A 16,471-nucleotide genomic window follows, 5' to 3' on the forward strand; every position below is an offset into this window, starting at 1 on the left:
CATCTTTACTTACGTAAAATCATAGTCTTTATAGAATTTTGCGGCATCAACCTGGAATTTCTTGACACCGTCCAGTAAATCTGTTTTCATCTCTGGTTGCACTTTAATAAGTAAATTCTGGGTTTGTAAAACCTGACAAAAAGCGCAATAAAGAATTAATAAGACCTGTAGAAGGAATATTGGCTTTATATTTATAATGCATAAAGCAAGATGGTAAATCTACCTGTGTATTCAAGTTCTTCCAAGCATATGCTAAGCCATCTACTCGCTCAGCATTGCCATCTTGGAACAGAAGATCATATTTCACCAGAAGACTATGGGACTCCTCAATTGGTCCAATCATCATGTCAATTTTAATTTCTGACTCCCTGATTTCCTTTAAGGCATCCATTGCGCCACGAACATCATCAAGGTCATTAATTGGTCTGTTCAATCTCTTATTGAGATTATCAATAAATGAGTAGATTTCATCCATGTCCATAGCAGCCTTCTTATTCAAAGCTGAGCCAATTGCTCTCTTCCACCTGCGGCACTCTTGAACTAACGCCATTTTCAGACAATCAGTGGAAAAGTCCACAGATCCTACAATGCAATGGCCTGGAAGTTCATCAATCTGGGTTTCCAGTTGCTGTAAGGAAAATATGGATATGAGGCAGCATAAATATGTATTCAATTGAGCTCATGATATTGGGACTTATGACAAGCTAATATTTTGCTTACGGAATAGTAATTCAACTGAGTTCGGAATTCAGACATTACAGGGTTGGTATCCAGGAATTCTTTCACCTTTTCATCAACATCCTATGAAATGCAAAAGTAACTGACATGAAATACTGATAGAATTACAGCACTGGTACTAGGTGATCAGTGATCATAAAGCGGTGTCATAATTCTGCACCACAAAAGTTTTTTTAATGGAGACATATGTCCTCAAAGACAGCCATAACAGTGTGCATCATCTTCCGCTACTGAAATGGTTGCTGTAGGCCCTAAAGGCCTGGGCACCTGGAGCTGTTAATACACTTGATGCACAAACCCATGGACAGGCAGCTGCACAGAATGTAGATACACTAGTTTATTAAGTTAAGAGTGTTACTTAACCAGAGTATGATTACATTATTTCAGCACTGTATGGTACATTACAATGAAATGCATACATAGAAGGTACTGTGCAGCACCAACAAACTAGTGTAGGCGCTTTAGATCCTCTCAGAGGCCAAACTTTTTTCATCAGACTTTCTACTCATACTGACAAGCAATCAAAAAGGCCATTTTGGTCATTTTATCCCTACCTTCCAAGAGCCATACCTGTTCTACTTTTTCTGATCATTTAGCTACATAGTATTTTGCAGAACAGGTACTTTCTAATAGCACCATTTAAATTTACCCTAACAGGCATTGGAAAATGGTATTGGGGTGAAACTGAAAAAAGAAATGCAATTCCGCCATTGTTTACAGGTTTTGTTACATATTCCCTTTATTCTGCGGGTCAGTGCGACCACACTGATATCACATTTATATCATTTTTATTATATTTGAATATGCCTAAAGAAAATTGTATCTTTAAAGAACAATTCTTTACATTGACATATAAACCTAAATAACCTATTTATATTTTTTTCTATGGAGCTATATAATGGCCCTTTTTTAGCAATGTGACCCTTAGGCCCCATTCACATGGGTGAGTTTTCCGCACGGGTGCAATGCGGGTGGTGAACACATTGCACCCGCACTGAATCCGGACCCATTCATTTCTATGGGGCTGTGCACATGAGTGGTGATTTTCACGCATCACTTGTGCGTTGCGTGAAAATCGCAGCAAGCTCTATATTGCGCGTTTTTCACGCAAAGCAGGCCCCATAGAAGTGAATAGGGGGGCATGAAAATCGCAAGCAAGTACCGATGCAGTGCGATTTTCACGCATAGTTGCTAGGATGAAAGTCTATTCACTGTATTATTTTCCCTTAAAAAATAGTTAGTAGAAGGTCAATTGAGGGTTAAAAAAAGAAAATAAAATTAACTCACCTCCTCCAATTGATTGCGTAGCTTCCGGTCTCCTGTTCTTTCTTCAGGACCTGTCAAAAGACCTGTGGTGACATCACTGTGCTCATCGCATGATACATCACACGATCCATCACTATGTTGATGGACCATGTGATGAGCACAGTGATGTCACCACAGGTCAGATTTTTTTTAACCCTCAATTGACCTTTTACTAAGCATTCTGTTTTAAAGAATGCTATTATTTTCCCTTATAACCAAGTTATAAGGGAAAATAAAATTTACAGAATACTGAACCCAAACCCGAACTTCTGTGAAGAAGTCCGGGTTCGGGTCTGGGTAACAAACATGCCGATTTTTCTCATGCATTAAAACGCTTTGCACTCGCGGAAAAAAATGGCGCATGTTCCCGCAACGCACCCGTATGTGAAAGAGGCCTTAGTGTTTATTAATAACATCTTGGGGCATATATAAATTTTCATCACTTTTTATTAACATTTTTAGGGGTAGGTGAAGCAACTGAAAAAAATTGCAATTTGCTATATTTGTTCCCTGAGATTGGCTTTTTATATTTAATAGTTAGGGGACTTTTGGATGTGGTAATACGAATTATAATTATTTTTATAAGTAAAAGGAGCTATTTGAATTTTTTTTATTGCATTTTTAAGTCTTTTTTTGCTTGTATTTTGAAAACATTTTTTACTTTGTTTTATCTTTAAAGGGGTTTTCTGAAATTCTAATACTAATGGCTTATCCTCAGGATAGTTCCTCAATATCTTATCGGTGGGGTTTGACACTGGGGATTGCCATTGATCAGCTGTTTGAGAAGGCAGCGGCGCTCCTGTGAGTGCTGCGGTCTTCTCACAACTTTTCCAAGGCCAGTGACATCACGTTTATCTGTCACATGGCCTAGGAGCAGCTCAGCCCCATTCAAGTGAAGACAAAACATTCAGAAGAATAACTATCCATATGGAAACCTAGAGGAACTAATGCTCAAGGCCTGTACAGCAGCACACAAAAGGACATATTTATCACCTCCCAATGCCATAGATTTGGAGTTAAAAAGTTGCAAAATCCGGTGTGGGTGGGTTGGGTGGGGACATCTGCCCTGGCAAAATTATCATCATTGATGGCAGAAACTGGCTGAATGATGACTGAAATATATACCATCTATGAGCTGGAGTAGATTTCAGTCACATGACACGCGAACTGCTGGTGAATGTATTTAATTCATGATGAGGACTGCGCCTTGTCATAAATGAAATGCCTGCTCCGGCAGTGCAGAGCCAATTGAGACCAACATAACATACGTCGGTCTTGATAAATTAGATTCGTTGTCCCTAGAGTTCTTACAGGCCTGTAGGCACCATATGAAACCACATATAATGGGTTTGCAACATATCTATAGCTTGAAGCATAAACAGTAATAGTAATAAGGTTGTAAATTTATATCAGATTATTGTATTGTGTAATATATGCAAACTATTATGCATCTCTCATCTAGAGTTAGCTTACCTGATTCCATATCCCAGAAAATGTGGTAAAACTGTTCAGAACATCAGTTGCATCCGTCTTAAGTAACAGGACAATAGAGCTGAGGTTGGATACAACTTTGCTGACATCTTTGTGTTCAGCAATTTGCTTATCCAAAGGTTTCAGCACCACCATCTTGGTAAGTTCATCACCGAGATCTCGGGCAGCATTTTGCTCCAACTGTAACAAGATTGAAAACAGCGACGTAAACCAGTGAATCAGCACAAGTCTATGAGGTCAGCACACTAATAGATATATTAGATGACAAAACATTCCCAGTATAACACAAAAAGCGCTCTTTTTTTAATTTTTCGGCTCTAAATTCCTTAATCAGAACTTATTATTATCTTCATATAAACTGCAGCTCATCATAGGAAAACAAGCATACATTCTTAATGCTATGTGAATGGGTTTGAATAAATATTCACATGATAGGAAATAAATCGGAACTTAAAGAGGTTATCCAGTTTCCTATATTGATGCCCTATCCTCAGGATAGGTCACCAATATCAGATAGAAGGGGGCCAACTCCTGACACCCCCACCGATCAGCTGTTTGAAAAGAATACACTGTTTACCTGCTCGCCACTGACCAACCCCTTTTGTGTTTCCCTTGTATTTTGCACTGGAGGTGTGTCTGACTCCGGTCGGTCGTGCACTCCTGACCAGCCTGTCTGCCTCATAGCATGAGTATAAAGCTTAGCCTGCTCCTCCCCACTCACTGGAAGCCCCTGACACCAGGAGAGGTGGGTAGTGGACTCTGCATGCATGTTGGTACTTGCATCCCCTGTATTCAATGGAGGCCATTTTGGCACCAAAAATAATAAAAACCAAAGGCGACCCAGCATGCATGTGGAACCTACACCCTCCGAATTTCATGGTCGCTGTCATAGCACTTAACAAGTGGAACTTAGTGTTAGGTTCCCGTCTTACAGAGATCGCCTTGACATGCGGCAGATGGGCTCAAATAATTTTGTACAAAATGTATTTGCCAAGCATCTCTACTTAGCATAACATTAGGATTACAATATGTTTTTGTACTTTATTCGGTTTGCAGAGAGCTGTTGCATTATATGTTGTGTTGTTTTATGTTTCCAGTCATAGCAGCATGCACCTGTGCCTTGGGATGGGCTGACCAACTGCTTTTGTGTTTACCTGCTCGCCACTGCAATGTCATGTAATTAAATCTCCTCCATCCCATTCACTTGAATGGAACAGAGTGTAACAACAACTGCTCCTTCCCATTAAAGAGAATGAGACAGAGTAGCTGTAAGTACATATGCTCTCCGCTGCAATGCCAATGGCAAATAGGACATTATACCATTTTCAAATATACAAGTAAAATTTTCCTTAAACACCTTTCTTCATATCTGGTAGTTGACCCCTATCTGTATAGTAGAAGGGTTTAGCCCATGAAGCAGACCATGGCCTAACTGAAACATGGCATCAGTCATGTGACACCCCACTGACATTCAGTAAGCAACAGTGCTACATGACATATATGTGCTGGGTCAGCACACAGCACAATTCCATGTAATAACTACAGTACATAGACGTTAAGGTGGAAATCATTGTGCATTGGCTATTACAACAACTACCTCACTATGTTTCTGTTTACATGGGTGCCCGTTTCCAGGCGATTTGTAAAATGGCTGCCTTCCTCTAGCTGATGCCGTCAAGTTGTTAATAAAGTTAAATATAAAAGAAAATAGCAACAGAACACATACAGGGAAGACAGGGAGAACAATGTCCGATGTGTTTCTACACAGACAGACATGAAATGATGCTGCAGTAATGCAGTATATACCGTATTCATATATTCTGCCTCTCATTAAGTTGCTATTCAACTGTTAGATATCTGCCAGTGGTCACATGACAGGATTGAGGGTCACATGCATTACGCCATCTTTAGTCCTATTCAGATCTCATACAGATGCATTTTACAGGACTAAAATGAGATGTACCATTTTTTTTCTTTAGAGAGAGGCTATTGTGTGAAAAAGAGCAACATTTTAAATACATATAAAAAAATCGTTACTGCCTATTCTCTAAACAAATAAATGTAATCATTAAAACCGGAATACCTCTTTAATTGGGAGGTACACAGTTTGCTGAACAAAGTTACTAATTGAAAAATGCTAAATTACAGCCTGAATAAATTCCTTTCCACACAGAAAATGAAATAATTGCCATAGATTATGCAAAGCCATCACCATGTGGATTAATTCTTATGAATATTATTTTAGATTAATTCTTATAAAGTAGACTTAATGGAATAGTCATTTAAGGTCTGCCTTTATATATTTTGCATTCTTCTTACTTTGCAATTATAATATAATTTATATTTCCACTCAGAATCCTCTGTAGCCTGATGTAATGAGAATGGAAAACTGCAGTGGGTCTTTTGAAGAAAGACATGTCACCTACTTTCATAGCAATCATGACAGGACAAATCCCAACAAATGGAAAACAGAAAAGGCTCCCCCAAATGATGGAGGGATTCAAAAGACCAAACCAGGTCCCTCATCATTCCTACAGGATTGTGAATTATATATTAAAAAGTCTAATTTGGTAAATGAAAAACTCTAAATGAGAGATTCATTTGAGCAAAACATCTACAAATACAGAAGTACAATACAGAAGTGTATGAGTAAAAATGGAATGCTTTCCAGAGAGGTAAACTATCAGTTACAGGAGTAGCTTATCTCCAAAACACATGGGGCCAGATTTATCATTAGCTCAAGTCAGAATAATGGAGTGAAAAAGTCGCAAATTTTTGCGCAATCACTAAAACTGCGCAAAAATTTGCGACTTTTTTCTGCTCTGCTCTAGGCTCTCCAGTTTTCTTATGTAAATTAATCTCTAGACAGATTTACTATTGAGACTATTTAAAAAGTCGCAAAAAAGTCTCAAAAAATTGCGCAATTTCACTCCAGTGAGGACCATGCTTATCTTATGAGACTTTTTAATAGAACATGTGACTTTTTCGTAAAGACGTGCGACTTTTTTGTAAAGATGTGCGACTTTTGTAAAGCTGCTTACTGACGGATAAACTGCTACCGTCAAACCACATTTATTACAGTCTTAAAGGGCCGATCATAAATCTGACTTTAGCCGTATGTGAAAGTGGAGTGAGCTGTCAGAGTAATGATAAATTTGGCCCATAGTGTTCTCCATTGATCTACTGAACACTGATATTTTTGGCTGTGACAACACTCACAGAAAAAGGTGTATACACAAATCGATATTTCCCACAATATGAATGGCTCCATAACCGTCTGGAGCCCTGCAAAATATTCTGACTGCATTTTCCATACACCAATTTAACAGCCAAGCACAAAATAACTTTCCCGACAGTACATTTTGTGGCAGTTCAGAATTTACATCTGAAACTAGTATTTAAAGTTGGGACAATGCCTTTCCAAAGGGAAGGTGCCTCGGCGATCAGCTTACCGCTATAGGTCTGGAGGCTGAGACCCCCAGAAGAAGCTGGGATGGAAACATTAAAGGGAATCTGTCACCATGATTCTGGACTATATCTGTAGTAATACAAGAGTAGTAGTGCAAATAAGGAGTCTAGATTGCCTTTTTTTTTTCCTACTCTCCTCCCTTCTCCCGCTGTCGGCACTCAAAGCTGCACTAATACACAGTCCAGACTGCTGTGTTAACATAATTGAGGGGACTCCTGGGCGTCTGCACAGCAGTCTTGACAATGTATTTCAGCACAGCTTTAATTGCTGACAGCCGGATAACAAGGGCAATAGGAAAATAAAAAAATAGCAATCTGGACTCCTTATCTGCATTACTATTCATGTATTACTGTAGATAATTGTCCAAGACTGTGGTGACAGATTTCCTTTAATGCAAAACACCAATTCCCAAAAAGTTGGGACTCATTTAACTCATTTAGAACTTGATAGTAGCAAGGCATTTAAAAAAAAGTTAGGACAGGGCCATGTCTACCATTGTGTAGCATCTCCTCTTGTTTTAATAAGAGACTGTAAACATCTGACAAGCGAGGGGACCAATTTCTGGAGATTTGGCAGAGAAATTTGCCCCATTCTTGTCTGATGTAGGATTCTAGCTCTTCAACTGTCTTAGGTATTGTTTGCTGAAATGTATTTGTTTTCTACTGGTGAATCTGGACTATGAAGTCATGCTGTTGTGATGGATGCAGCGTTAGCACTGTCTTGTTGAAATATTCAAGATGTTCCATAAAAAAAACATTTTTGGATGGGAGCATATGTTGTTGTACAACCCCTATATACTGTTCAACATCAAAAGTGCCTTTCCAGATGTGTATGCGGTCGATGCCATAGGAACTAATGCAAGCACATACCATCAGAAATGCAAACTTTTTAACTGTGCGCAGATAACAATCTGGATGGTCCCTCTCCGCTTGAGTCCACAGAACACAGTGGTTTCCAAAAAGAATTTCACATTTTGATTCATCTGACCACAGAGCAGTTTTACATTTTGCCTCAGTCCATTTGAGCCCAGGAGAGACAGTGCAGTTTGTGGATTGTGTTTACGTATGGTTTCTTCTTTGCACAATACAGCTTTAACTTGCATTTTTGATTGCACAGTTAACTGTGTTCAGAGACAATGGATTTCTAGAAGTGAGCCCATGCAGTGATTTCCAGTACAGAATCATGCTATTTTAATGCAGTGTCACCCGAGGGGCTGTAGATCATGAGTATCCAATACCGACGGACTTGTCCATTGCACATATGGATTTCTCCAAATTCTCTAAATTTTTTGATGATATCATATGCTGTAGATGGTAGGATAGTCTTTGCAATTTTACATTGAGGAACATTTTTCTGATATGTAAATCAACAATTTGTTGATACAATTTTTTTTTTTTTTTGCAGTTTTGTGAACCTCTGCCTATCTTTGCTTCTGACAGACTCTGCCTCTCTAACACAGTGTTTCCCAACCAGTGTGCCTCCAGCTGTTGCAAAACTACAACTCCCAGCATGCCTGGACAGCCTTTGGTTGTGCAGGCATGCTGGGAGTTGTAGTTTTGCAACAGCTGGAGGCACACTGGTTGGGAAACACTGCTCTAACATGTTTATTTTTTATACCCAGTCATGTGACTTAGTAGCAAATTGCTCCTCCAGATGTTTTTTATTATTACCACTTACTTTTCCAGCCTTTTGCCCCTGTCGGAACTTCTTTGAGATGCTCAATCAAGTTCTAAATTAAGTTAATTATTTTCATAAAATGGTAAAATGTCTCACTTTCAACATCTGTTATGTGTTCTATTGTGAATAAAATAGAGTCTTCTGAACAGGCCAAACTTTGGATCATAAAACCTGGTCTTACTAGGGGCGTTGATTTCCCTCTATCACTTAAGGGGGTATTATGCACATGGCAAGCAGCGGCCCTTTCATTCAACTTCCCAACTACCCCATCTCCCCTCCTGCCTCTGCGTCTCCTACCTTACTTTTTTGATTTAAACTATTCAGACGTTTTGGGTGTATCCTTAACGGGTGATATGCTGAAACTTCAAGAACCTCCTTCTCTGCAGGACCTCCAGACTTCACATTTAGCTATTAACTGGACATCCATACATTACTCTCACTTCGCCCTAATATGCCAGAAGTATACACAAGTTGCGCCTAGGAACTACACCCCTTCTTGGTTGGATGTATTAACTATTTCAGATAGACCGATTAAGAAGATTTTATCCTTTATCTTAAGCTACTTAGTCTTGGGGCTACCAACAGACCGGCTTTTATACAGAAATGGGAGAAGGATCTGGGCTTAACGCTGTCTGACTAAACGGAATCCATTATTCTCAAGAACTCCCATGGGTTCTCTAGGTGTATAAGAGTGCAGGAGAACTCCTACAAGCTGTTAACTAGGTGGTATCGATCTCCAGATATCATCCAGAGAATAGATCAAAACTCATCTGGGGTGTGTTGGAGATGTCAGGAGGAGAGGGGAACACTGTACCACATTTGGTGGTCTTGTAGTGAAATAACCCCATACTGGTCTGTTATCTCTGACGCCATCCTACACATATGCCCTTTTTCGACGCCTATTAATCCCTCCTCAGTGCTTTTGAACATCCCTACCTGTGGTTTTCCTTTACACAAAACACTCCCTGTTAGCCCACCTGGTTTCAGCGGCGAAGCTAATAATCCCTATGCACTGGTTGTCCCAATAAGCCCCCTCCATGGAAGAATGGGTACAGAAGGTAAAATAATTTACAGATTTGAAGAACGATCCAGCTGGGAGACACTCTCCCATGATAAATTTGTGGTTATGTGGAAGCCATGGCTGGAATGGTTGGGCAATAACAGTACCTGATTTTAGCACTGATTGAAGCTCTATTGACCTGTGACTTACCTTCTCTACCCTAGCGATTATTAGCTTTGCCCTCTCTGTCATTGCAGCTCTCCATTAGGGGAGTCTTTTGTATGCTTCTTGCTGATCTGTAATCTAATTATTGTGCTTATGTCCACGCCGCGCACATGTCTTCTCCTGTTACATAATGTTAATGTAACTCATTTCTTATTTCTGCTCAAATTGTCCTCATGATTGTTTTAGGGCATGTTGCCCTGCTTTGATTACATTTATTATCCTTTGCTTACAATAAACAAAGATTTGAAAGAATAAAATAGAGTCTAAGAGATTTGTAAATCATTGCACTCTGTTGTCATTTACATTTTACTCCGCCTCCCAACTTTTTAGGACTTGGGGTTGTAGTACAACATGGTACCCTTTCAAAATAATGGCCTACCAAGTATTACATGATTATGTCAAGTCGACCAAAGTGGTGGTCGCTCTTTCTGTTTGATCTCTACTCTGGCTAAAGGTACGTTGTCACATTAATGGATCAATTTCTTGCATACTACATAATAATCTACATAGTCAAAGATTCATACTGTAAGTATACATCCTCCTGTGATGGAAAATCCACCACAGTTCTAACCATATTCCGGAGCAGCAATATCTGTACCAATTGGTGTAGTTTTTGTTTAGCTGCAGCATTAATGCTAATTTCACCCTTTGCACTGCAAAGGGCAAAATCCGCAACAGATATTAACAACATAAATTAACTGCAGATTTGAATTCCACACCATGTGACAAGTTAGATTCAGAAACTCTCATCCACTTCACTGCCACTGTAAATGCTGTGCATTTTCCACACAAAATTCTGCTCCTGAAAATCGTCAGTGTTTAAACCACATGTGGCTGTACCCTAAAAGGTTAGATTGATGTCTGATAAAGACCATTCAGAAATGAGATGTATTTCAGAAAACCCTGATCCACATTTGCTAATGTGATTGTGTCTAGAATGTGGCATAAAATATGCCAAAATCTGGGCCATTTCTGGTGCATAATGTCGCATCAAGTTTAAGACAAAAATAATTATCCACTGCGTTAGGGAGTGGCTTAACTGGAAAAGGTGTGGATAATTTAAAAAGGGGTGTGAACCAGTGTGCGTTAAAATTGTAATTATAAAAAAATATATAGCCACCACATCTTGCTGCAAAGTAAAGCCACCAATAGGAGATATAAAGTTAGAAAGAAGTGTCTACCCATGCACCAAATTTATGAGCCAGCCTGAGTCACTGTGATACGTTTCAGCCATCTATATTTTACACAGGATTAGTAAATCTGTTCCATTAAGTAAAGACATTTACGTAGATTTAAATCAGAAAACTTCAAGGACTGGTAAGTAATTTGCTGAAAAATTTATTGGAAGTTCTCATGTTTGTCACAACTTCTTCTATTTAATTTAACCTCTGCACAGTAAAAGAACATCCTAATCGTGACAATAAAATATAAACTTACAATAGCTCAAAGATAAAGTACATTACCTGTTGCTGTTTGTGATGTAGATGTGCAAAATTCCACAGAGGAATGTCCTTGGCTGCTGACAATATGATATTTATGGCTTTGTTCACAGCACTCTGAAACAGAATGGAATAGTATTGTAATGATAAAACTAGAGATGAGTGAATCAATTCTAAACAAATCGAATTTGTTAACAATTTCCCCAAAGATTGTACTTTTGGAGAATCCTAAACTTTTGTGATTCTTCTCAGAAAAACTGCTTCGAAAAGGCGGCCACCATTTTACAAATCAAAAAGAAAGAGAAGAAGGCATCTGCCACCAAAAAGGGATACTTTTTGGACTATTTTTTAATAGAAAAAAATAGGGCAGTGTGTTTTTAAACAGGCGGTCTGTTACCAACTGCTACCATCTGTTTACGAATAGGCCTACATGCTGCTGTCACTTTGACATAACTAATGCTGTCTTGGTGTTAAAGAGCTTGAAAGGGGTTTGATACAGTTACTGAAGACCTCAAAGTGGGGTACACAACTTTTTAGGGCAATCAGGGCACTTTTGATTCAGCCCAAATTAAATCTGATGGCCGATTAGATAGAATCTGAAACAAATTTGGGAAATTCGCTCATCTCTAGATAAAACCAAAAACAGGGCAATACACATAGGAGCAATATTACACATTTGCTTCTTTAGCCTCGTCAGCTAAATTGCGTCCTGGCGGCTGCCCTGTTGTTCCTCCTGGACGCGCCCATGCGTCCTCTCACGAGAGGCAAGATTTCCTGTGAACGCGCGCACACAGGAGCGAGCGTTCACAGGATCGGACGGTAAACCAGGGGATCTACAGCCTGCCAGCTGCGATCATTCGCTGGGAGGCTGTAGATGCGATTTTTTTTTAACCCTATATATAGCATATCAGATGCTGTTTTGGATCGACCACCAGAGGACACAGGCAGCTCTGTAATAAGTAGCACCAAGCACCACACTACACTACACTACACACCCCCTGTCACTTATTAACCCCTTATTAACCCCTGATTACCCCCCTGTCAGGCTCCATTCAGACGTCCGTATGTGTTTTGCGGATCCGCAAATATTTATCTCACCCAGCATGGGTATATGTAAAAATACACCCCAAAACACATTGCCCTACTTCTCCTGAGTACCGCGATACCACATGTGTGACACTTTTTTGCAGCCTAGGTGCGCAAAGGGGCCCAAATTCTAAACAGCACCTTTAGGATTTCACAGGGCATTTTTTACACATTTGGATTCCAAACTACTTCTCATGCTTTAGATCCCCTAAAATGCCAGGGCAGTATAAATACCCCACAAGTGACCCCATTTTGGAAAGAAGACACCCAAAGGTATTCCGTGAGGGGTATGGTGAGTTCATGTAAAATTTTATTTATTGTCACAAGTTAGTGGAATATGAGACTTTGTAAGAAAAAAAAAGAAAAAAGAAAAAGAACAGGGGGTTATTTAAAAGAGAGATTCTTGGCCGATTAGTACCAAAAACAAATTTTCAGAAATTCACTTATTTCTGGTTTCATTGAATCCTTCTTTACGCTATCAATCTCATCGCCCCACAAAAAAAAGCCTTGAGAAATTTTTTGATGTCACCGAGCCCACTTTGCTGTTTTTTACCATTTGCAAAAGTTTCATAAATCTATCAATAATCCACCTGGCTGCCCTGTCAGGTAAAGGGTCCCTCACCAGAAACCTTTCACACTTCCTAAATCTCCATCTTCAGATATCTCAAAGAACCCACTCAGTTTATCAAATCAATGGGTTATTGCAGCTTAATCATAAATCTTTCAGAAGTAATCTCAATAACAGGTGATGCATCATCACTATATTCCAATATTCCACATGAGAATGGACTTTCTGTGATAGATATCTTTTGACACCTCTATTCCTATCTGGGCAAGTGAGTTCCTCCTGAATTCGATTTGTTTTGTCTTAGACAATGAGGGACATTTATCAAGACTGGTGTATCCATATTCCAGTCTTGATTTCCCTGTGCTGGCGTGAGATGTTCCTAATTTATTAAGGGGCAGATGGCAGAAGTCATGGCCACTAGGGGGTCTCACTTCAACCTAATTTGCAGTCCCCTGCTTGTTGTTAGGTAAGGCCTATCTCCAGCAACAAAGAGACGGCTCACAAGAAATAGGGGGGTGTTCATGCTGAGCATGGGGGGTACTATCTTTCCTTAGGGAGAGAGTGCCTTAATCGGTGTGAGGAGTCTTACAGGCCATACATGCTCCTTTGGAATTCTGGGAAGAAAGGGATGCACATGAGCTCTTAACAAGCTCTGTCTCTAATGCCACCAGATGTAAGGCAGCTATCCTATAAGATTACTATGAGTATTTGATTGCTATCTCAGTAAATAATAATTACATTAATATCATATTCTGATGTCTGAACCTGGCATTTCTACAAAGATGATTATCACATTTACACTACTTACAGTACTATATATTCCTACAGAGGCAGTCTGTCACAGCACAGATTGACTGACATAGCAATGTTCTTATTATTTACAGTAGGGGGACAATATTCCATAAATAGTTATATTTGAATATATTTTCTTACTTGAATATCTTCCAGGCTAGGCCGCATGACAACATTCGGGATGGCAAGGTGAATCTCAGCCTTGAATAATGGATTGGTGGTTTGGTCTTTTGCAGGCCTTGATGTCTGGTATTTGGAGCTGACAGTGTGTAAGCGACGTTTCAGGGTATCTAAAGACACTTTTGTACCTAAAGATTTCAAACTGTTAGTAGGTTGGTAGAAACAACAGCTGTAGCATAAAACATTTTAATACCTTTATTCACTTGCGCCTCAAAGGCTATGGACAACACTGAATGCATTTTTGGTACTTCATTGTACATTTTACTTCTTCAAAAGGTCTTTTTTAAACATTTTCAACCATCCTCTGAAGCCTGCACCTGTTCACATATATGCAGCCTGCTCTGTGTTCTTAACAGTGTGATGTTAAATATATTTCTATTAAAAGGATTGGCTAATCAGGAAAAAAACATATTTGTAAGCATTCAGATCCTTCATCAGGTCAGGAAAACCATCAGAGAAACTGTCAGAGGGCTCTGTCTGTAGTCCTTATCTATGTTCGCCTGAGAGTTCATAAACACTCATTTGAGTTTAGTTTAAATGAGTGTTTATGAGGTCTCAGGAATTCAGACCAAGCCATTGGAAAAGTTCCTCTGATGGATTTCACTGTGAAGGAGAAAAAGGAGTCTGCAATATATGATAAAAGTTACAGGCTTCAGGGGACAAATGGTTGAAAATTTTTAATAAAATGGAAAAACATTTTTTGCCTAAAATAAGTATAATGTAATAATAAAGCAATGCATCCAGGTGTTCATAGCCTTTAAGCTGACATACGCTGTCAGTATGATTGCTTGTCCGACAGCTATTTCTCCCCTATATACACGCATGCTCGGTTCAGCAGAACATACATTTACTCTCAAAAATACGAGGAGAGTAAGCTGCTGCCACACACCTTTGGAGGGGATTTTTTTTTGCTAAAGAACAAACAATCAAACATTTTGAAATCCCAACATCTGCAGTCTGGGAAGAGTCAGACACTGAACATTTGCCTGACATTTTTCTAATGTGTATAGCCACATTTGCATTCTTCATGTTTTTAAGATCCTGTTCTCATGCAAGTAACCAGTTACATTTTTTTTTACTGACATAAATTATATTAAAAACACTAAACTGGATAGTGTGATCTTTCTCATCATAACATATGAAAGGTTTTGTTCACTGGGGGTTGGAGTGCTGAGACCTAGGATGAGGAGAGAGAAGAGCTTACATAATTTCTCTCTTTTCACTGCAGGAGATGGGCTCAATACAAAGTCTATGGGTCCCTCTTAATTCTGTCTCCTACAGTGAGAAGAGAAAGTGTGCTAAGTGTGCGCTTCTCTCCTCATTCTAGAGATTGGTGGGTGTCTCAGACCACACCGATCAATAGCTTTGATATGTCTCTATGTCTCTATTTTTTTTTTTAAGTTTAGTTCAGGGCCAGTTCACACAGAGCTTTTTGGCACAGATTTTGAAGTGTTTTTGCCTCAAAATCAACTCCCAAACACCTCAAAACATCTTCCCATTAATTTCAATGGGCAGCACCACATGGAAAAAAGAAGCTGGATGCCCTATACTCTAACTAAAATTATATTAAAGGACCAGCATATTTTTTTTATTGTACGGTTCCTAAACTAATGATCCAGGATGGCCAAGTTCTGTACCAATAATGCATGGTAATATGACCATGTTGTCTTTATATCACTAGAAGCCAAAACTAGGCTTTATGAAAATGAATGCTAGTCAAACTGCTTTAAAAGGCTATGTATTAATTAGACAAAGAATGACAATAACTTACATTTTACAAGAGAATCTGTATTTTTCTGACACAAATGACCCATCATATTATAGTAACTACAAGGTAGACATTCTTGACAGCGAGTTTTCTGCTTAGCATCTAGGTGCAAACAGGCGAATGAAGCCTGAAAGATGAAATAAGTAAAAAAAATGAGCACTGGTTAGCATAACTATAACATACTATATTCTGTAATAAACAGTAAGAAACTAACCAAGTACTCCATACATCCAACTAATGTTTAGCCATAATATATCATCCATTAATATTAGATCGGCCAGATTTCCATTCTCGTCAGCCCTGGAAAATTACCTTTTTGACATTTGAAATTTGTACCTGCCCAGTGGCCCCTTCGTTGTTTACTGCACATCGGTCAATTTACCTGCACACCATCGACTTAGCAGCGGCAGTGCAGGATATTGCATCTTTGGGCAAAGACACAAAGCCCTGCAATACCACTAAGAAGAGGGTGCACAGGTAGATAGACAGATTTACAAAATGAATGTCAAATCAGACACATCATAAGAAGTCAAACATACAGGAGTTAGGAGACATTTCAGAAAATACTTATATGTGGAAAGAAAAAAAAAAATTCTTTACCTGTAGACTGTCTCTGTCTGATGGTTTCAATTTGTTTTTAAGGGCATCAATCATTTCATACAAGCAAAGCTCCACTTGTTTGCTTTGCCTAAGAAAATAATAATTTGACGATTAGTAACATTTTGAAAAGTGG

At 39.0% G+C, this 16,471-nt stretch overlaps 1 protein-coding gene across 2 annotated transcripts in view; it reads right to left on the bottom strand.

Moving 5' to 3' along the window:
- The window catches only part of LOC122939661 (dynein axonemal heavy chain 5-like), a 337,492-nt gene that overhangs the window by 186,314 nt on the left and 134,707 nt on the right, over window positions 1-16,471 (bottom strand). For both annotated transcript variants that reach the window (XM_044295816.1, XM_044295814.1), the window contains exons 23-30: window positions 16,339-16,426; window positions 15,742-15,865; window positions 13,932-14,098; window positions 11,369-11,461; window positions 3,517-3,714; window positions 721-801; window positions 224-628; window positions 14-132 (exon numbers count right to left, since the gene is read on the bottom strand). In XM_044295816.1, coding sequence (XP_044151751.1) covers window positions 14-132; window positions 224-628; window positions 721-801; window positions 3,517-3,714; window positions 11,369-11,461; window positions 13,932-14,098; window positions 15,742-15,865; window positions 16,339-16,426 — 1,275 coding nt within the window. The remainder of the gene's footprint in view (window positions 1-13; window positions 133-223; window positions 629-720; window positions 802-3,516; window positions 3,715-11,368; window positions 11,462-13,931; window positions 14,099-15,741; window positions 15,866-16,338; window positions 16,427-16,471) is intronic.

This window comes from Bufo gargarizans, chromosome 5 (genome assembly GCF_014858855.1).
Source record: "Bufo gargarizans isolate SCDJY-AF-19 chromosome 5, ASM1485885v1, whole genome shotgun sequence".
Classification (NCBI taxonomy): Eukaryota; Metazoa; Chordata; class Amphibia; order Anura; family Bufonidae; genus Bufo; species Bufo gargarizans.